This window comes from Trichoderma ghanense (genome assembly GCF_004382785.1).
Source record: "Trichoderma ghanense strain CCMA-1212 chromosome Unknown scaffold_11, whole genome shotgun sequence".
NCBI classification, from domain to species: Eukaryota; Fungi; Ascomycota; class Sordariomycetes; order Hypocreales; family Hypocreaceae; genus Trichoderma; species Trichoderma ghanense.
The window spans coordinates 534,814-555,345 of record NW_027395674.1 but is presented as its reverse complement, the minus strand read 5'-3'; the positions used below and the strand labels follow the sequence as shown (position 1 = coordinate 555,345).

The following is a 20,532-nucleotide window of genomic DNA, read 5'->3' as shown; positions in this document are numbered from 1 at the left end:
TGTTGCTTTACACTAAGTATATATAACACATAAGAGGGGGTGCTTCTATCGATAAGAGACGATGGTGCCTTTATAGCTCAGGGGTAGAGCGTTGCACTCGTAATGCAAAGGTCGCTAGTTCAAATCTGGCTGGAGGCATTCTTTTTGCTTTTTACGTGTTTTAATCGTTCACTCGCGGAGGCCTAGGAATATCTCAACAAACTCCTTGCCGTTTCCAAAGAGTCCAAAGACATGGTGATTCAACCATTGGTTGGAGGAGTTGATGTCTGCCATGATCCCCGCGGCTGTACCCCTGTTGACCAGTTGAACTGCCCCTCACTTCGTCCATGTCGTGTTGTAACCCCTCGTGCCTACCTACCTTACGTATATGTACTGAATCCAATCTCAATCTTCACGTATCATCACTCAACGGTCAATATTTATGAAAATGCCCCAGCTTCAAATTCCCATCATGAACGAGAAGCCGCTTGCTCCAGCTTCTGCTGCCGCAAAGAGCGAGGCGGAGCCGAATCTCATAAAGCCGTGGAAGCTGCCGCCACAGAGGACATACATCTTCAAAAATGCAAATGTTGTTGACACAGCGAACGGGGCAATAATGGCAAACCAAACTGTCAAACTATCAGGAGGGCTGATTCAAACAATTGGCACTCACTCCGCCGAGTCCTCCGATGACGCTGTTGTGGTAGACTTGGCGGGCAAATATCTCAGCCCCGGGTTGATCGACTGTCATGCCCATCTATCGTCCGTGCCCGGTGAAGAGGGTCTTGCGGCCAGCATTGTTCACCCTGACTTGGCAGTTTCTCAATTCCGTCAGCCTTATATGGCTGCACAGGTCCTTTACCGAGGCTTCACCTCGCTGAGAGATACCGGCGGTGCAACACTCGCTCTGAAGGAGGCGATCGCTGATGATGTGTATGCCGGCCCTCGGCTTTTCATAGCCAACAGGGCCCTCTCTCAGACGGGCGGCCATGGAGACTCAAGGTCCGCCCATGAAGCCTGTTGCGGCACCGCGAGTTGTCTGTCGTCCATCGTTGATGGCGTCCCCGCTGCGATACAAGCGACCCGAGAGCAGCTGCGCACGGGGGCAGACTTCATCAAGATCATGACGAGCGGAGGCGTTGCTTCTCCAACCGACAAGTTGGATCAGATCCAGTTTACGGCTGCTGAGATAAGGGCTATCACCGAGGTTGCGGACACCTACAACACCTACGTGACTGCTCATGCGTATACTCCTCGGTCCATCAGACACGCGGTGGACAATGGCGTCAAAGGGATTGAGCACGGGAACCTCATTGACAGAGAAACGGCGGAGTACATGGCCAAGCACAATGTCTGGTTTACTCCTACGCTTGTCACGTACCATGCCATGGGCTCGGACAAATACGCCGGGTTTCTACCACCGGCTAATCGCGAGAAGAACCGCCAGGTTTTAGAGCAAGGATTGAAGTCTCTGCGTCTTGCAGACGCGGCGGGAGTGACAATTTGCCATGGATCGGATCTTCTGGGGCCGCTATGGATTGAACAGAGCAAAGAATTTGGGATCCGGGCGCAGGCGCTGAGCGCGGTCAAGATTCTCCAAGGGGCGACTGTCAATGCGGCGAGGATGTTGAAGCAGGAGGGCTTTTTGGGTCAGATCAAGTCTGGATTTGCGGCAGATTTGCTCATCTTGAATGGGAATCCGCTCGACGACGTTACGATCTTGGATGAGCCGGAGAAGCATGTTCTGGCGGTGATGAAGAATGGGCGGGTGTATAAGAGCCGGTGGACGAAGCTGCCGGAGGACGTTGCCCCGGGACGGACAATAATTGAGTGAGACAGGGAGATACAACTTATATATTCAGAGTATACCATAGGGTTACCACAAGAAGCATCATCCCTTTTCTCTGATATCCTGAGTCCTGTGTACCCTTCCAAGGTACAGGAAGGCAGAGGAGAGGCTCCGTGTAAGTCGAGATCTGATAACCGCGGCTTAGTCAGCAAGCTCGACGTCAGCCTGCAGACTTCTCCCAACCTCAGCTCCGTCTCTCTTCTCTCTTCTTCTCATCCCCTTCATGCCCAAGCCGCGCAACCCTCCACCTCCGCCCGCGTCTCTCCCACAATGAGCCGCAACAGCCGCAAGAGCCATGACCTCCGGCCGCTCTGACGCTCCCTCTCTGGCCGCTTTCCCAGACTCGACCACCGGCGTCCTCCCCGTCCTCCCGCCTGGCGTCGACCTGCCCGATCGCAACCCTCGAAACAATGCCGCAACAGCCGCCTCGGCCGCTGGAGTGCGGGCTCTCAGCGCGCAGCTCGTCGCCTTCTACTTCCGCGCCCCGGCAAAGTCCTTCTTCCGCACCAGAGTCGACTACCTGGCGTATGCCCGTACGATCCACCAGCAGCAGACGAAGAAGCTGATGCAGGCCGTGGCGGAAGATGCGTCGCCGTCGAAGCTGGGGGCGGCGCTCAGGCAGACGTGGCTCTTGATGAGGAGCACGACTCCAGGCGTGCTGGCGTCGGCCATCCGCCACGAGGGCTGGGGCATCGTGCCGAACCAGATCCTGCCGCCGCTGATCGCCAACGTTGGCGTCAACGCCGTGCTGTATACGGGATACCTGCAGATCCTCGGCCATCTGCATGAAGACAGCTCCAAGGCCAGCAAGCGTGTGTATCCTCCGCCGCCGCCGCAGGCCACGTTCACGGCTGGCTTTCTCGCAGGCGGGCTGCAGAGTGTCCTGGCGGCACCGCTGGACGCCTTGCAGGCGCGTTACGACCATCGCGACATGATGCCCAGCGACGGCAGCGGACGGACGCGGAGCATGTGGACGTTCAGTGCAGAAAAGCTGAGGGAAATTGGAATGCGGGGCATATTCGCAGGATGGGGGTTGTCGTTTCTGAAGGACAGTGTTGGTTGTGCCATCTTCTTCAGCACGTTTGAGTATGTCAAGGCACAGGCGTATTACCGCTTTGTGACGTGGTATTACGGGGGCTTGGAAGAGGACATTGTCGATCTTCTTGCTACAAAGCGTCCAACTGATAGACCAAAAGATGACGGCATCCAGCTTATTCGGCCACACTATGCTATTGAGCCCATGTTTCTCTTGGCGGCCGGCATCAGCGCTTCATTTGCGCAACAGCTCGTTCTTCACCCACTCACGCACTTTCAAGTCAAACACTGGGACCATCTAGAGGAACTAGACGCAAAAGCTGCACGGCTTCGCGCATCTCGAGTCGCCAACCCGGATCAGCCCCGGCCGCGGTGGAAGATGCTGCGGGCATACTACCGCGCATATCAGGAAACGTGGGCAGTGTGCACTGCTGAGGCATCGGCGGAGGGGCTGAAGCTGGGCAAGTGGTTATACCGTGGCTTCTGGTGGAACACGATCCGCCAGGTGCCGAGCACAAGCGCCGGGCTGATCATCTTTGAACTTATACGGCGCAAATACGGATTCGGCATGGAGGAGGTCCGGATCACCAAGGACGGATACGACCTTTTGCTGCATTAGAGAGCGTCTCATATGTAAGTTGTACAAGAGTAGATATATACATATACATATCTCGGATAGACGGATGCAATAGAATACACCACCTCACTTTACATACCCCTATTAACTTTGCAGCTCGACTGTCCTCAATTACATACTCAAGCAAAAACTCGTCCCTTTATGGAATTCAGCCCTTTCTATGAAACTCCACGCCCATGAAAAACGAGGCATGCTCACGCCTCAGCCGCCAGAAGCTGCTCAAAGGAATCCTTCAGGGTGATCTCCAAAGGAGTATACTTGATCCCCAGGATCCGCTCCGCCTTGCTCCCGTCAAGGTGGTAGATATCCTGCGTCTTGCCAGCGCCCGGCGTTCCCACCGGCAAACGGTCCCTCAGCTGGGGCATCGTCTCTCGCAGGACATCAACAGCGGTCTGGTAGTCAAAGTCCTGGCCGCAGAGGAAGCGCTCGCCAGCAGCTTCATCACGCTCAAAGGCCGCGAGATGGGCCTTTGCAACGACACGAACATCAGCAAAGCCCGCAAAGTCGATAGCAGGAACCTCCTTTGCATCCACAAGACGCCACATTGCTTCGGACGACTCGTTGAGATGGGAGACATCCCTAATAGGGGTCAGGTGAGGGCCGAAGATCCACGGGGGCTGGATGGCCGTCAGACTGAATGGGGGCTTCTCCTTGTCGACCCAGTTCCACATTGCCTTTTCGGCGAGGGCTTTGGAGGCGCAGTATGCCGATGCGTTGTCTGCCGTGGCGGCTTCTTCGTGGGTCATTGGGTTCCAGTCTTTCTCGGTGTATGTGTATCCGGGACGGTATCCCTTTGAGAGATCGACAATACAAGCAAACGACGAAGTGTTTACGATACGACGAACATTCGGACCAAACTTCCTCGTCGCCTCAAGGACAGTAACAGCGGACTCGACCGCAGGATCCAACAGCTCCGTAACAGGATCATCGACCTTCAAGGAGAACGGAGCAGCGACGTTGATGACGCCCGTGACGGGCGCAGGGGTGTCTGCAAAGGCGGGCGCGTAGAGGTCCTTGTTGGTGAGGTCAGGGACGACGACTACGGAGAATCTAGGGCCGTGGGAGGCGAAGACGGGAAGGACTTTGGAGGCGGAGGACGCGGAGCGGACGGTGCCGCGGACGTTGTAGCCGCGGGTGAGGGCTTCGCTGATGATGTGTAGGGCGACGTAGCCGTTTGCGCCGGTGATGAGGAGGGTTTGCTCGGAGGGGGAAGACATTTTGGGCTTTGGAATGGGGGTTTGGATTGTATCGGTTTATTGGGGAAGTGTTGTAGTTTTGATATTGGTGCAAATTGTTTGAAGAGTTGATTGTGGTTGAACTGAGACTGAGACGATGGGAATTGAAGAACAATTTCATGATATATATACATTTTACACATCTTCAGCAGGCGGTGATAATTTCTTCAATTTCGGACCTTGACCCACGAACTCTTCACCTATCGCCTACATCACGCCAACTCCAGACCCTCAGCTTCTCCGATGAGTTCGACTTTAAGAAACGATGCTTTGTCGCAGCCAAACCATCCAACTTACACAGCTTTCGGTAACTACCGTTAAGCTGGGTGAGGCTAGGCGATAAGCTTGACATTAAACCCGATCTCGTCCAGTCAGCATGTCCGAGTGACAACCGCGTAGCGGCGTTCGGGAAAGTTTCTAGGTTGTAGAGGCGGCCAATGAGGGTATCGTGGCGTTGCGAAACGGATGACATCGGTGAGAGCCGTTTTAATGATTTATCGGACTATCTTCTGGTAGTTGTGGTGGTCAGAAGTTTGTTGAATGTCCAAGAAGAGATGGTAGGAGGGAGCTGTGTAAGTGGTAGTGGGGTTGTTTAACGCCGATGCAGGATGGAGACTCAACTCTTGCAAAGGGTCTGAGTACAAGCCAGCCAATATTGCACACTATTGTCCAACTATAGTAGTCTATTGTCAGAAGATTCGTAATACTATGTAGGTAAACGCATGCACGGGGGGCTGATCGTATCGTCACTAGCCTTGAAGTTCGGCAATCGAGAGCGGAAGGGTGGAGCTTCCTATTTCGACCTTTGGACAAGGAAGGTTAATGGACTAATTATGAAACTCACACACGATCTGGGAATGGAGGTTGCGTGGAAATTTCAAGATGATGAATTTCGAGGCCGAACAGATGAGAGATCGGGTAGTGACAGCTTCGGAGGGAGAATATAAAAGAAGGTTGATGCCGTTGCGGTTGTAAAAAAGAATCCCCAACAGAGCGACAGTCACTCCTCTGATACACCATCTAGTCTTTCAAATCCACTAAGCATCAACATATACATTATCAACATCAAGTAGAATGAAGCTCCAAACTCTTGTTTCAATGTAATATCCTATACATCACCACCAGCCTCTCCTCTACCGCCGCCCTCTTCACCCACGTGGCCACCGCCCAAAAGACCATCTGCGCCGGCAGCACCGGCGACTGGTTCTCCATGGCCGTCTACCCCCAGATCCACAACGCCATCTACAACCCGACCTTTGACATGGACTACTACAGCTAACAGCAGATGCCCTTGGTCTACTCCCTCTTCAAGCCCTTTGGCATGACGGGCTACACCATCACCACCTTTGGCCTAGACGCGCCCTACAGCATGCTCACGCTCATGTACTTTGCTACTGCGGAACAGTTTGAGGAGGCGTTTGCCGCGCATGGGGAGGAGATTTATGCCAAGGTGCCGCTGTTTAGCAGCGAGGTTCCGCCTCACTATGTTGGCCAGGTTTACAACATTACTGTCTAGACGATTTATTGTATTTGATATGAAGTACTCCCTAGATGTCGCCGAGATCGAGCTATAGACGGTTATGACCGGGAATAGATAGAGGTGAAGTCATCTGGAAGTCTGAAGCTGGTTCGTTGAGGTGATCCCGTTCCCCACAAGCGTGTATGAACCGGGAAGACATTGTCTATCGGGATCGGAGTTTGAAGTCGGTTGATGATTGTTACTCTCTGCTTATTTCTTTCGCAAAAAGAAACGGTAGACAAAAAGACAAAAAATAGAATCAGACGGCACTGGAAGCTTGCTCCCGGCAGGGCTTGAACCTGCGACCTTCGCATTACCAACACTAGGCGTGGAGCCGAAGTATTAGTACGAAGCTCTAACCAACTGAGCTACGGAAGCCCTCTTGATTCTTGGCACGGTGCGTCCTAACGTGCCTCATACACATCAGCGGCAGATGAGCTCGTGCATCACTTGCTCATTGCTTGTGTCTGTAGGACATATCATCGAAATTCGACATTCAATAAGCTTACATGTATACATTCATGTCTTCAAGCAGTAGCATCCGACCCAGTCATTTCCAAGCTGACGTCCCACAGCCGTGCCGCACTCTCCGCATCATGAATATGCGGCGCATATCCAGGTGCCAGAACAGTCGCATCTCCGTTCCAAGGCTCGCTCTCCTGGCAGTCTTCCAGAAAGACGCCCCCTTTTTCTGCCCACTCGGGAGCCACAGCCGCCCATACTGTAGTCGCGGCTCCCTGCTCTGCACTCTTCATTTTCCGTGCAATGCTTGGATCGCTAGTCAAGGCGCTGAGCTGTGACTCAGGCGTCATCCGATTGAGCCTCGTGCCGAGGATCCCACCGGGATGAACAGCCAGCCCGTGAACGCCGCTCGCTCCATACCGTCTCTCAATTTCAAAGGCCATGTAAATGTTGGCCGTTTTGGACTGGGCGTACCCTAGTAGAGGTTGGTACTCGTCCTCCTGGTCGAAGTTGATGTCGTGGAAGCGGATGCCTGATTGACGGTGGCCCGATGCTGACAAGCAGACAACGCGAGAATGGAAAGATGGCGTGCTTGATGCGATCAAAGCATCTTTGAGAGCCTGAAAGAGAGCAAAGTGTCCGAGGTGATTGGTTCCAAAGTGCAGCTCGAAGCCATCTTCCGTCTGTCCCTTAGGGTATCCGCGGATGCCTGAGAAATGCCCAAGTCAGTGAAAATTCCTCATGATGAGCAAAGCTGTATGGCATCAGTCAGACGCCTTTACTCACCAGCATTGCAAATCAGCATGTTGACTCTACCACCCGTCCGCCTCAGAAACTCAGCCGCAAACTCCCGTACACTCCGCAGCGAGTCCAGGCCCATCTCTAGATACTCAATCTTTCCCGGTTTCCCATCACGCCTCAGCTCCTGCTCCGCTTCCTTGCCCTTTTGGACGTCTCGACCCGTGAAGTAGACGTCCGCACCATTGACATGCAAGGCACGCACTGTCTGAAATCCAATGCCGGAGGTGCCCCCGGTTACTAGAATCACTTTTCCGCTGAGCTTTCCGTCCAAGGCTTGATCGCGGACGATCTTGAGAGCCGTGGGACGGGCGTCTCCCGGACCGTTTGTGTCGCCGTGGTCGTTTGCGTATGGGGCAATGGGTGACATGCTTGAGGTTGGTCGATTATGGCTTGATGGCGTAGCATACGGGCTCAAGGTGAATTTGCCTTTCACAAAATACCGGGCAGGGTCACCCGCTAGATATAACAGCATTCGACCCTCCTCGCCCATCTCCCGCAAGGTCTCCACTGCAATATGATAGCACATGCTGGACATCCCATTACACGCACATCAGAGACGGAACTTTCCGACACTGAGGCAAACTAAAATCTCTAGAGCCTTTCCCATGGCATCTGAGGCCGGCCGTGAGCCAAATCGAGAGATCCGGCCGGTTGCTGGCGTGCCCGGCCGAAAGCGGGGCCATGGGATACGGACTTACCGGCAATAGACTTGGCTTGAATCGACGGAGAAGAGCATGATCCCCAGCACGAAGCATGACAACTGTTGTTCATTTCTCGGGGTGAACGTAAATAGAATACTATATAGGGGATGCAGTTGAGCTGAAAAGAAGAAAGAAGGAGTCAAATCCTGGAAAAGAAAAACCAGCTGAATCCCCTCAAAATGCCTTCCACAACCACACACGCAGAATTCGGCCCTCACACAACGGCGTTATCCGTTGCCGCTGCTTTCCCCTCCGCCATTTCCGGCAAAACTATCCTCATCACCGGCGTCAACCTCAAGGGCCTCGGCTACGCCACCGCCGAAGCTTTCGCCTCGCAAAGCGCCGCCCTCATCATCATCGCCGGCCGAACCCCCGCCAAGCTGCAGGAATGCGCCGACGCCTTGGCAAAGCAGTATCCCAACACCAAGGCTCGACTTCTGGAGCTGGATCTGGGCTCGCAGAAGAGTGCTAGAGAGGCTGCTGCGAAAGTCAACTCTTGGGACGATGTTCCGACCATTGACATCGTTGTCAATAATGCTGGCATTATGAATGTGCCTACACGCCAGCTCAATGAGGACGGCATAGAGCGTCATTTTGCAACAAACCACATTGGTCATTTTCTTCTTACCAGCTTGCTCATCCCTAAGCTGATTGCCGCCGCTCAAAAGCCCGGTGCCGTAAAGGGGGCTACTCGAGTCGTCAACGTCTCCTCCACCGGTGCAAACTACAGCCCCATTCGCTGGAGCGACATCAACTGGGAGAAGCCCACGGGCACATTACCCTTGACCGAACAGCCTGACTACCCGGGTCTCTACCGACTGGCCAAACTGGACGAAGAGGCCGTCAAGGCTGAGAGTTACATCCACCAGGGTGCCTATGGACAGTCAAAGACCGCAAACTCCCTGTTCAGCCTCGGCCTCAACGAACGCCTTTACGAAAAGTACGGAATACTAAGCTTCGCTGTGCACCCTGGCGTAATCATCACCGAACTGAGCCGAGAAGTCCCCCGCGACCAGTTCCAGGCGGGAATTGAAATGCTCAAAAGCAGGGGCCTCGTTTTCAAGGAGCTGAGCGCCGGAGCTAGCACTTCTTTGGTAGCTGCTGTCGATCCGGCTTTGACGTTGCCTGCCAAGCGACCGCTTCAGAGCGAAGCGGATCTGGCCAAGATGGGGCCAGAGGTGGAAGACGAGGATGGGGAGTGGGATGGCAGGGGGGTGTTCTTGAGTGATTGCCAGATTCTCGAGAACACTAAGATGTGGTATACGAGTTGGAGTGAGGCAGAGAAGTTGTGGGCAAAGAGTGAGGAGCTTGTGGGCGAGAAATTCGCGTTTTAAGTGCTGAGCGCTTGCGATCGTGTATCTCGCTTTTGGATAGCTGTGTTTTAACCCTGGCCGGAAGGTATATATGACATATTTGCCCCTTGAAACTTCCATTCTTCATGCATTCTTTGGTTGAATCTTACATTCACTCGCACTCACTTTGTCTCCGCGATATAATACGACGCAGCTTTAATTATCGAGTTGCTCCTCATGGTCAATCGACCGGAAAAGACGCACAGCAGGTGGTCTTCGATGGGATAACAGGCCGCCGGTGACTGCGACAGACTTCGTGGCATAGCGGCTTCGTCAATGAAGACGAATCTTGGTTATCAGGCCTGCGGAATCCTCGAATGTCAAACGCTTCCTCTTGTGCAAATCTACATCTTCGAAGACTTCAGCCGCTGTACTTAGCACTCGGTTGCGCCCATCCCCCCTCATCGTCGGTGAACAGGCTCGCAGCAATATTGGGTATAACCGCAAATTGGCCCCCTCACGGCCCAACCCCTCCCCTCATGCTTATCCCTCGTCAACAAGGCCCTCCAGTTATTCGCCGGCGCAACCGTAAGAGGTGGTGTAACCTGAGACATGCATATCCATACCTATAGAGATGAGAAGCTAGGACTGTGATGCAGTTCGTATGTCTAGAATCCCTTGTGACAGAACGAAAAGAGAATATCAGAAATAGGAGCGCCCAATTGGACGAGTTTACGTATATCATTTGATTCTTCCAGCAAACTGCCTTTTAAGGAAGAAAACCCCAAAAAAAACCAGTTGACCACTTCAACCGTCGTGGAATTGCCGGTCATTATTGCCACCCACTGCCAAGGCACAAGGCTGTGATGCTACATGAAGCTCCAGGCTGCGACGGATGAGCGCCGATGGCACTGAACTTATCACGGATTGCCACGTAGTCACCCATCCCACGGACATGATTGGGTTTTCAATGGCATTCAGCCTGCAAGGGGGCCTGCCGAAAGAAGAAAAGAACAGGGATATCATGATGAACACGGGTACAACATCGAGAAATAAAGTGCAGCCTTTGTGACGAGGGGACTTTGTATTACTTCCGCTCTCGGTGTGATGCTTGGGCTCTTGGTGTGATGCCTGGGCCCTTTCGTGCGAGATTGGTTGACTGAGATAGATGTTCCCCTTTCCAAGCATGATATTAAACTCGCTCACGCCTCTTCCTTTCGCAACTTCTGCTTCTCTTCAAAAGCTAGCCAACGCAAACTCGCCATGACCCCCAAAGAGACTACGAAAAGAAAGAGGGACAGACTTCGGAGATCCATTTGGCCATGGTCTCGTCCTTCCTCTTCCTCTGCGACATCAGTTCAGGCCCAGGCTGCCTCTCCAGGATCTGACAATGTAACTTCGCATTCGGTTAAAGACGCGGTTAGAAGTTCTCTGCGTTTTTCCGCTCTGCCTTCTTCTGCACATCTGAGGCCATCTACAGCTCTGGCGGATCATCCATCTGCCGCGAGCGAATCCACATCGACCGTATCGCTTCCTCCGAACCTCTCGCCATCAGGTCTACCTTCAGGTTCGACTCAGGCATCAGAACCAGAAACATCTCAACAACCTTCTGTTCCTGACACGCCTCAACAGCCGCCGACATCAGATCTTTGGACTCAAGCCTTTGCCAAAGCAAACGAGGAAACCCAAAAATGGGTGAGAAAACATGGACTCCAATCATCTGTCACGCAGCCGCGAGACCAGATCAAAGAGCTTATCAGCCTCGTCGAAGGGAATAAGCTATCCGAACAAAGCGAGGAGCCGTTCAAGCTTGAGATTGGGAACCAGAAGATCATCGTCCGCGAATACGTTGCTGATGCTGTGGCCTTTATAACAATGGTGGGCGATGCTGCCATCGCTTTCGCACCGCCACAGGCCGGCGCACCGTGGGCCGTCGCCAAAGCAGTTTTGAAGGTAGGCAATTCATACTCTCTTCTGGAGTATCGCAATTCCATCACTTTTGGAAGACTAGATTTGCGTATTGATACCATCAAGGGTTATGATCCACTTGAATAGGTATTGAAGGTCAACAGCTAACGAGCGTTAGATTCCAGTCAAACACCTAGAGCAAAAGGCCGCTCTTCTCGGAACAGTCCAATGGTTCACGCGAATTGTACGCAGAGGACAGATCTACGAGGCTCTTTATACGACCGCGACCACGGCCGAGGGGGCCATACTCAACTTGCACGATGCGCTTCTCGAGATCTACGTCGCCGCGTTAGAGCTGTTAGCCAAATCAGATACTTTATTCGAGAGCGGAGTTGCCAGACAGACGTTAGCGGCAATCCTACGACCAGACGGTGCTACTGGTGGCGTGAAGAATCTGGCCGAGAAGGAACAAAGACTCGATGGAGAAGTTCGAATTTGCGAGGCCTCGCGATCTTTTGCATCGTCCAAGCAGACAATGGATGGAATAGATGCCCTCAGGAAACAGCTGGATCAGCTGTCTTCGCCACTCCCTCGGATCGACAAGGGGATAGACAGCCTTCTGTCCAAAGTTGAGAAGAGGGAGCTAGATGATCTGATGGACTTTATAAGCAGCGAGATGTTTGGGACAAGCCACGCCAATGCAACTGAAACAAGACTGGAGGGTACCGGTGAGTGGCTTCTAGCCAGCAAAGAATTTCGTGATTGGCAAGACATTCCTTCTTCTTCAGCTGCTTTATGCCTAAAAGGAACCGGTACGTAGTCATCCCTGTCGCCCTACTTTTCAAGACTATTCTTCTAACGTCATCTTAGTTGGCACCGGGAAGACGTATCTCACCTCCAAAGTCATTGACCATGTCAAGCAGACACTCAAAGTGGCACGCAATGATGAAGGGTTCGCGTTCTTCTACTGCAAACGGTCCGGACTTTCAATGCAGGACCCAACGGTCGTCCTGAGAAGCTTTGTTCGTCAACTGGCTGGCAAGGCATTTGATGAGCCTGGCTTGATCCAGAGCAGCCTCATACAGACATGCGAGACGGCAAAGAAGGAGGGGAGGAAACTGGGTTACCGAGACTGCAAGGAGCTTATTCTACAGTCCTTCAACTCATACTCAAAGACGACCATTGTTCTTGACGCCCTGGACGAGTCGGACATCAGCACATTCAATCTTGGCACAGTTCTTATCGACTTGATGGAAAAATCAAAGAGACCGGTCAAGATATTTATCTCAAGCCGTCCAGATAGGGAGTTTCTGGAAGAAGGCTTTGGGGGTAGCAGCATCATTACTGTGGATGCTGGCAATCAGCAAGGAGACATTGAGAAATTTCTGGCTGCAAATCTCTACTCAACCCGGTTCTTCGAGCAGCGGAGTCCAGAAATTCAAGGCAAGGTTAAGGAGGTATTCACGACGAAGAGTTGTGGAATGTAAGTCGCAAATTGAATACTCGGACTACGTGCATATGATTGGATTCTGATCAACACGGTGGCACAGGTTTCGATGGGTCTCCTTGCAAGTCAGGAGCCTGAAAGATCACACTTCGAATGACGCTATTCACAGTTGGGCTCATAAGCTACCCCTGGACTTAATGGGGGCTTATAATCAGCTGTGGAAGAACATACAAGAGCGTGATGAGTCGGACGTAGCATTGGCTGAGCGAGCCATCATGTGGGTACTATGTTCTTCTTGGCCACTTGAGACAGACGTTCTTTTGGAAGCCATCCAGTACGTTGTCCAGGGACCAAAGATTCTGCGAAAAGAAAAGCAAACACAGCAACAGATACTATCACTGTGTCAAGACCTCCTGACGGTTGACGAGGTCGAGGGGGTGTGGATACTGCCACATGCCTCTGTGGCTGAATTCTTCGAATCGAAAGGGTGGACGACGTGGAAATGTGACGCCTTTGCCTCAAAGGTGTGTCTCAGCTTTTTGAGCAATCATGTGTCGGATGACACAAAAGATGCAGAATCAGAAGACACAGAAGACACAGACGACGCAGACGACGCAGAAGACTCAGAAGAGTCGGAAGACTCGAAACAGGCCGAAGAGTTTGCGCGCAACGCTTTTGCATACTATGCCAACAGAAATTGGAAGGATCATGTGTCGCGATATGATCGATGGCTGGGATTGGCAGAGAAAGAAGAGGCCGATCTAGATGTTGCCATATTTCTCAAGCGCTTCCTTGGGTCACCAGGTGAGGGCAGCCAGAGCTATCGAAGATGGGCTCAAGCTTACATTCGACGCGATGTGCCCCTGTTGGCGATGTGCCGCTACGGACTTTATCATATCTTGCGCGATTGGTGGCTGGGAGGCACAATCACCGGGGAGATGGCCTTGCTGCAAGATAAATGGGGCGACAACTCACTTGCGCTTGCAGTCATGGCAGGATGCATGCCCATGTGCAGACGTTTGAGCGAACTGATCGATATTGAGCATCCAACTGCGGGAAGGCACTCGGGGGCATTGATCCAGGCGATCCTTGCCGATGAGGCCGACATTCTGAAGTTCCTTATCACGGAGGCGAAAGCAGATGTCAACTTTGCAGATGGTATATCTCCATCTGCCGCACAGGCTGCGGCCATGTACCGACCTGCGGCGCTGCAGTGGCTCGTTGATCAAGGCTTGGTCGACCTGAAGAAGGAGTATATTGGCAGTCCAGAATGTGCCAATGTCCTGATTGCAGCAGCAGCAGCCAGCAACTACCAGTCAGTCGAGATCCTGCTCAGGGCCGGAGCCGATGTCAATGCTCCTGTGCAAAGCGGCATATACGGCAGTGCTCTTGTTGCGGCAGCGGATTTCCATCAATATACCGGGGAAATGTCTGTGGAAACCGTCCGGCTACTCCTCAACGCTGGCGCTGATCCAAACCCAGCCTTGGAAAAAGGCCCTTGTGACAGCGTGCTTGTGGCCGTAACGAGCCAAATTCGGCTTGACGGCTATTCTGGCGACACATATGCAGAACAAAAGAAAGAAGTTTTGCAAATGCTGCTTGCTGCCGGTGCAGATCCCACCGCCATTCATCGCCGAAGTCATTACGGAAGTGCCTTGGCAGCTGCAGCGTTCTGGGGGTGCAAGGAGATGCTACAGATCATGGTTGGCCATGTCGGTAAGGAGAGAGCCGTAGAAGCCCTCCGTCGGAGCAAGCATCCCATAGAACGGTGGCTCTTTGACAAAAGAGCCGTTGGATGCTGGAAGCACACGGCCGCATACCTTAGTGAGGAATTGGGAGTAGGTCGAGAGATTCTTGGTCGAATTGGCTTGTGGGATATTGAGCGCCAGGGTGAAGAACTCGGTGAAAAACTCATATTCCAGATTGAGTACTGTACAGGCCGCCCCTAGATTGTTTGGAGGACATTCAACTTGCTCCGAATGAGCAACAAGTCTGGACGTTTACGCAAAGATTGGGAGTTATGCCGTGACTTTCACGCTCTATAGTTGTCTTAAGATACGATATGTGTTCAATGATTTCTGCTCTATCGAGGTAGGGATACTACAAGACCTGGGGGTGAATTCAAGCAAGTACGTTATCTGAAGGCGTTGTATGCATGGCAGGCTACGGATATTATACAGACAACTTGGCTATCTCCAAGTAGTTCCAGTACAAAGCTGATTCTCATCTTCAGAACTCCCCAACTGTTCTCCTTCTCCCAAATCTTGAGAAAGCGCCACTCATCAACAGACCTAGGACTATTTAACGTCCTGTCCACTTTGGAGTTTCGTTTCACTTCGGGGTTTCGTTTCTGCCTTAGGACTTGGTTACAGATTCATATTGTCCATATATCGCGGCAAGATACTGAGCCAATGAGAAGCTGCATACAACAGCCACACTTCCCAATCGGGCCACTCATATTCCGCCACCTGGACCTCTCCAACAAGCATAAACACCTCCAAATCGATAAGGCATGCCACGTCAATCGTGAGGAGAACGAACCTCTCCAAAGTCATGGCACCCTGCATATCGATCCAAGCATCACATGTCAGTAGAATCCCACCATTGGATAAGAAGCATCTGCGTATTACCGCTCACATGTCGCCCCCTATTCAATATGCATACATAGATCCTATGACAACCCACAATCTTCAACCAATGCAACGATCTGTAGCGTTGACGCTCCATCAACTGCTGCACTCATAAAGCAGCACCACAGTTGGGTGCATGTATGATTGATACCCAACTAAATCCATATCCCAACTCACAACACCAACACTCTCCTTAACTTACCAAGAACATCGACCTCCCTCATCCCTCGATCCATCAACATCTACAAAGTCCAACGTCAAACAAACCTCGCCATGCCATCCCTCACCCTCCCAACCTCCGCATCAACAGAAACCCTCCTCCTCAAATGCCAAAAAGAAGTCCGTCCCCCCATCCATTTCTCCCCTTCAAACTAACATCCTCCTCCTCTCCAGACACAGAAACCCCCCCTCCCACCAACATGGACCTCCCCACCCCCCAACACCGAAATCCACCCCCCAAGCACCACCATCGCCCTCGCCATCCGCATCGACGCCGCCGCCCCGACCTCGATCCGCTTCTACGAGTCCGCCACCAACCGCCCCGTCGGCTCCCTCGGCCCCGAGTTCCGCGGCTCCCTCGTCCTCGTGCCCTGGCGGCCCGGGCTGAAATTCGTCGTTGCCCCGTCGTGCAGGCGCAGGAACGGGTGCCTTGTGGGAATCATAAGGGAGGGCAAGGGCGCTCTTAGGGAAACTCCTGTGGAGACTCCTCCTCAGGGAATGACGGAGGCCTCGCCAATGGTGACTCCGGCTGTTGCGGCCAACGTTGTTCCAAGGATGATTCCAAAGGTGACGGCGAACATGAAGGTCAAGGTGATGCCAAAGATGAGCCCAAATGCGGGTACCAAGATGGGAGGCAAAAGGAAGAGCTACATCCCCATTGCCGTTCCGAAGAAACCTACAGCCTCTGGCCACGATGGGATGGCGAACAACGGGGAACAAGGACGACCGCCTCGACACGGTACGGCAATTCCTTCTCCAGTCAGCAACAGCGGAAGCAAACGGCGCAGACACGTGAGCTTCGATGATAGCATCATGATGGGGAAGCGATCCATCAAGATGGCGATGGTGGATCACTGAACTCGAGAACTAGACATGTGGTCAAGTCAGGGCAACAATTCTGACGGAGTATTCTTTCTTTTTGTTCTTTGAGCTTCCTCAAGGGCTGTCCTTCACGGCTTCTTGGAGATGGTTGGTATTCGAAAGTAGGTAGGCAACAAATGTCAACTCAGGTCACAGCACAACAGCAGCTCAATAGCGCAACAATTACAGCTTTATTCCTTCAGTTAATCCAAGGTATACATCGCTCATCGCTAACTGAAACAAAAAAAAAAGACAAAAGAGGTCAAAAAATGAGCGACAGATGCAAGATCAAGACCTCAAAAGTAATCGGTCCCTCCGCCAATGTCATCCACAAGCCCCTGATCCAGCTGCCGGCAAAACTCACGCGTGTGCTCCCACAGGCCGTCCCACGCAGCGTCTTGAAACTCAAAGAACCACTGATATGCCTCCCCGTAGATGCTGGGGTTCCGGTAGTACGACATGAAGGAGTCGATGGCGGTGCAAATCTCGTCAACGTCGTCGACGCTGGCGGACTGCGGCATGAACATGGCCAGGCAGATGTAGAAGCGGATGCCCAGCGCCCGGCCCTCGGCCCACGACGAGCGATTCATCTCCGTCCACACCTCGCCGTCGTCGCGGTTCCAGCAGCGCGCCATGGCGTGCACGCTGCAGCACTAGAGCAGCTCGAGGAAGCTCTGCACGCCGTCGCCGGGCGCCTCCTCGCACATCCACTCGGGCACGTCGTGGCCCAGCTCCGCCACCAGGTCGCAGCGCAGCTTGAGCTCTGCCGAAAACATCTCGCGCTGGAACAGCGTCATGAGCTCGGCCGAGTGCTCGGCTCTGGGCTCCGCGTCGGGGCTGTTACCGAGGGCCGCGTCTCGCACGCTCCAGAGCCGGGAGGTAACCTGTTGCAGCTCCTGCTTCGTCGCGGAGTCGATGGCGACGAAGCCGTCGGGCACGTTGCCGTCGGGCCAGCGGTTGGCGTACTTGCGCAGGCCGCGTCTCCAGAAGGTGTCGGGATGCTTGGGATACGCGTAGATGGTCAGCATGTACTCAATGTACAGCGTCAGGTCGAGCATGTTGCAGAGCGTCTCGGCGTCGTGGATCGTGTCCAGGGTCGGGCGCTGCGAGAGAGCCCACAGGCACTGCCAGACGTCGTCGCCCTTGCGGGTGACTTGCAGGATGCCCATGGTCAGCAGGCAGATGTCCAGGTTGGACGGGTCCAGCATCTTGCCCAGCATCGTCTTGAGGATCGAAACCTTGTGCTGGCTGAGCACCGCCGCGAGGTAGAAGGAGCTGGCTCCCAGGTTCCGCAGGTCGAACCTCGACGTGAGATTGCCCATGATCATGCAGATGATCTCGGGTGGCAGGTGGTCGATGGACAGCCTGGAGTCGGTGTTGATGACATGAGAGACGCTTGGGGTGTAGAAGGGGGCGGTCCATGGGATGGGGGACTTGGGAGGCGTCGGAGGGAACGTCGGTTCTGCAAAGTGCAGCTTCATCGTATAGCCTTAGGAGTTGCTCCGCAAACGAGAGACGCAGGTATCATGTTAAAATATGGAAAGTATCGATGCTGGCTTGATCTGCGCGCTGAGTGACTGCGGACGCGTCGCAGTCTGGCGATGTGGGTGCCGAGGGTTGAAGTTCTGAAGTTGCAGGTTGACAGTTGGCGGCGGTTTTGAGCTTGCTCAACCCGATCCTCCAGCAGCACCGGTGGCAGTTGCTGCCTCGTGATAACAGCTGCCTACTTGCATCTAGGTTTAATCAAGAACAACTGGCAAATGGAAAAGTGGCACCTTTGCAAATACATCAAGGCTCAAATCATGATTTGCTCATCAGCCACAATATCGGTGAACTCTCTGTCAACGTCTAACTCTCCCGAGCAGCACTCTCATAAGACACCTTGCTTCAGATGTCCTCACTACCACCAATGCATGATCTCTCCTATTCCATGTGTTCTTCCTCGTCAAGATACTCCCGTAACCCCAAGACCAAGGGCTTTGTCGGTATACGAGCTCCCCAGCCGTTTCCTCCTGCACACCATACTTCGCAGTTTGCACAAAGCTCGTAGCGCCGTGTGCCTCTCCATTTGTCATTACCGCTTCTTGACCCTAATCAAGATTCCCTCTCTGAATCATGTCCCTGATCTTGTGGTCCTTCATCAGTTGGGCAAGGAGACCTCCGATTTCTGCTGCTGATGTCTCGCCATGCTCATCAGGACTCGCCGTCTCATTCGGGACGCCAGAATTGCTTTCATCGTCGGAAAATGAGAGCAGCTTCTGGGTACTGGGCTGGTAGTTGCATTGAAGCTCGCCCAAATCATTCTTCTCCGTTTTGGACATGTGGTTCTGTCGTTCGTTTGCTTTTTCAAGACCTCGTTCGTAGCCCATCCGAAACCCGCTTTCGAAGCCTGCCTTGTACCCAGCCTCGTATTTGTCATTCGAAGCACTTGAAGTCGGCGTCTGGGTGGGTAAAGAGCCAGTTCTTGTTTGTTCGCTGTAGCTGGTGTCGTAGAGAACAGTTCTCGCCGTCGGGTTCGTTCCCCAAAAGTCGGTTCTCCTCTGCTGCGCCCAGTTTTCCAGCTCCGCGGGCTTTTGGATGCACTTCAATGCAATCTCCCTGGCCGCCAGTGCGTTCTCGACCCGATCGTGAATGCCGACTGCCCAATGAAGGCCCTGGCGGAGAGTGATTCCGAGAAAATCCTTGCAGATAAGGGGCAGCCGCGACTTATATCTTCCTTTTGCTAGAAGTGGTTTTCGTTTCGGGAAAATTGCAGCTGTTGCAAGGACTTGGGGGTCGATAATTTTTGCGTGGAAGACGCGCAGCAGCTGCAGGGGAAGTCGAATGGCATACCCAACAAGGATTGTCTCTTCATCAATGTAGTCGAACAGCTTCTCTCGTGCTTCTTTCCAGCCGGGGAGACACTGACCGCTCGCTATGGCGGCATTCATCTGCGCGCAGCCGATGCCATGGATATCGCTGCGCCAGTCGAGCATTGGCTGAGTGATGGCCACGAGCGAAGTGATTAACGTTTCGCCAGTGAGACAGTCCATGATGCAAATGGCCAGTGGCTCGTTCCGAAGGCTTTCCGCAATGCCGTATTCACAAGCGATGACTACTGCCCTTCGTTTGGCGATTGACTCATGGTGCTTCGGTGACTTCATGTACTGTCTTATTTTGATGCTCGGATTGGTGGGAGTACCGGGAGGGAGTGGTTCGTTGGGGAGGATGACACGCTCCTGACGTAGGACGTCGAGGGAATGGCACCTCTTGAGTAGCTCCTGGTACACATGGGATTGCTGCTCGCTGGACAAGCAAGAATAGGAGTTGCCCAGATAGTCCATCTTGGTCGATGAATCCGGCCATGAGACGCTCATGGCAGCGACGAGAGGGAGTGTGTCCTCAAAGAGATGGAGGAGGCCCTTAATGCGTAGGAAACGTGCGCATGGGATCAGACGGTTTTATCCTGTGAAGTCGGGTATAAAGAATGATATCTTCAGACGATGAGGGGCTCAAGACGCCAGCGAGGGCTGCGCAAATCGACACAATGGCGATTCTATCCGCTCGAATCTGCTGAGGATTTGACCGCTGTTCAGAGTGAAGTGATGGAGGGAAGAAGTTGAGAGGAAGATTGGTGGAGGGAAGAACCCTAGGAGCAGAGAAGGGAAGGAGCACCGAGGCGTGCTTGCCGTTGAGCTGGCAACGGAACAATCCAAGGGCCGCGTCACGCGCACGCAGGCAGCAGTGAATCATGTTATCATGTGAAGACGTTGACCTGTTCACTTCTCTGTCTATTCTCTTCGCCAACTCGGCCTTGCGTCTCATTGTGCATTTGTGCAAGTTAATCATGGCCTGGTCGACATAAGGTGAGGAACCAGGTTGATCCTTGTAGATGATCGAACTCGAGGTCAAACCACGGAGAAGAAATAGGGTCACAACAGCTCTTCATTCCTCATAAAGTAGGCGAGATTCATGTTT

The 20,532-nt window shown here is 53.1% G+C and overlaps 10 protein-coding genes across 10 annotated transcripts; 6 read left to right on the top strand and 4 right to left on the bottom strand.

Annotated features, from left to right (window-relative positions):
* Positions 1–427: 427 nt before the first annotated feature.
* CCMA1212_008175 (Uncharacterized protein) lies at positions 428–1,813 on the top strand (the record flags this gene model as incomplete). The annotated part of the gene is made up of 1 exon (XM_073705320.1): positions 428–1,813. One exon carries the CDS (start codon positions 428–430, stop codon positions 1,811–1,813), a length of 1,386 nt encoding a protein of 461 aa, XP_073556238.1.
* Positions 1,814–2,123: 310 nt separating this feature from the next.
* On the top strand, positions 2,124–3,482 carry CCMA1212_008174 (uncharacterized protein; the record flags this gene model as incomplete). The annotated part of the gene is made up of 1 exon (XM_073705319.1): positions 2,124–3,482. The coding sequence occupies one exon, from the start codon at positions 2,124–2,126 to the stop codon at positions 3,480–3,482; it is 1,359 nt and encodes a 452-aa protein (XP_073556237.1).
* Positions 3,483–3,694: 212 nt separating this feature from the next.
* Positions 3,695–4,717, bottom strand: CCMA1212_008173 (NADPH-dependent methylglyoxal reductase GRE2; the record flags this gene model as incomplete). Its single annotated transcript, XM_073705318.1, has 1 exon — positions 3,695–4,717. One exon carries the CDS (start codon positions 4,715–4,717, stop codon positions 3,695–3,697), a length of 1,023 nt encoding a protein of 340 aa, XP_073556242.1.
* A 1,303-nt stretch (positions 4,718–6,020) lies between these two features.
* On the top strand, positions 6,021–6,251 carry CCMA1212_008172 (uncharacterized protein; the record flags this gene model as incomplete). The annotated part of the gene is made up of 1 exon (XM_073705317.1): positions 6,021–6,251. The coding sequence occupies one exon, from the start codon at positions 6,021–6,023 to the stop codon at positions 6,249–6,251; it is 231 nt and encodes a 76-aa protein (XP_073556241.1).
* A 530-nt stretch (positions 6,252–6,781) lies between these two features.
* On the bottom strand, positions 6,782–7,884 carry CCMA1212_008170 (WW domain-containing oxidoreductase; the record flags this gene model as incomplete). The annotated part of the gene is made up of 2 exons (XM_073705316.1): positions 6,782–7,425; positions 7,503–7,884. 2 exons carry the CDS (start codon positions 7,882–7,884, stop codon positions 6,782–6,784), a joined length of 1,026 nt encoding a protein of 341 aa, XP_073556240.1.
* Positions 7,885–8,397: 513 nt separating this feature from the next.
* On the top strand, positions 8,398–9,552 carry CCMA1212_008169 (uncharacterized protein; the record flags this gene model as incomplete). The annotated part of the gene is made up of 1 exon (XM_073705315.1): positions 8,398–9,552. The coding sequence occupies one exon, from the start codon at positions 8,398–8,400 to the stop codon at positions 9,550–9,552; it is 1,155 nt and encodes a 384-aa protein (XP_073556043.1).
* A 1,221-nt stretch (positions 9,553–10,773) lies between these two features.
* On the top strand, positions 10,774–14,814 carry CCMA1212_008168 (uncharacterized protein; the record flags this gene model as incomplete). The annotated part of the gene is made up of 4 exons (XM_073705314.1): positions 10,774–11,463; positions 11,597–12,230; positions 12,289–12,901; positions 12,969–14,814. 4 exons carry the CDS (start codon positions 10,774–10,776, stop codon positions 14,812–14,814), a joined length of 3,783 nt encoding a protein of 1,260 aa, XP_073556044.1.
* A 954-nt stretch (positions 14,815–15,768) lies between these two features.
* Positions 15,769–16,572, top strand: CCMA1212_008167 (uncharacterized protein; the record flags this gene model as incomplete). The annotated part of the gene is made up of 2 exons (XM_073705313.1): positions 15,769–15,834; positions 15,889–16,572. The coding sequence occupies 2 exons, from the start codon at positions 15,769–15,771 to the stop codon at positions 16,570–16,572; spliced, it is 750 nt and encodes a 249-aa protein (XP_073556045.1).
* Positions 16,573–16,871: 299 nt separating this feature from the next.
* CCMA1212_008166 (uncharacterized protein) lies at positions 16,872–18,056 on the bottom strand (the record flags this gene model as incomplete). The annotated part of the gene is made up of 2 exons (XM_073705312.1): positions 16,872–17,220; positions 17,281–18,056. The coding sequence occupies 2 exons, from the start codon at positions 18,054–18,056 to the stop codon at positions 16,872–16,874; spliced, it is 1,125 nt and encodes a 374-aa protein (XP_073556046.1).
* A 609-nt stretch (positions 18,057–18,665) lies between these two features.
* Positions 18,666–19,898, bottom strand: CCMA1212_008165 (uncharacterized protein; the record flags this gene model as incomplete). Its single annotated transcript, XM_073705311.1, has 1 exon — positions 18,666–19,898. One exon carries the CDS (start codon positions 19,896–19,898, stop codon positions 18,666–18,668), a length of 1,233 nt encoding a protein of 410 aa, XP_073556047.1.
* Between the last annotated feature and the right edge of the window lie 634 nt (positions 19,899–20,532).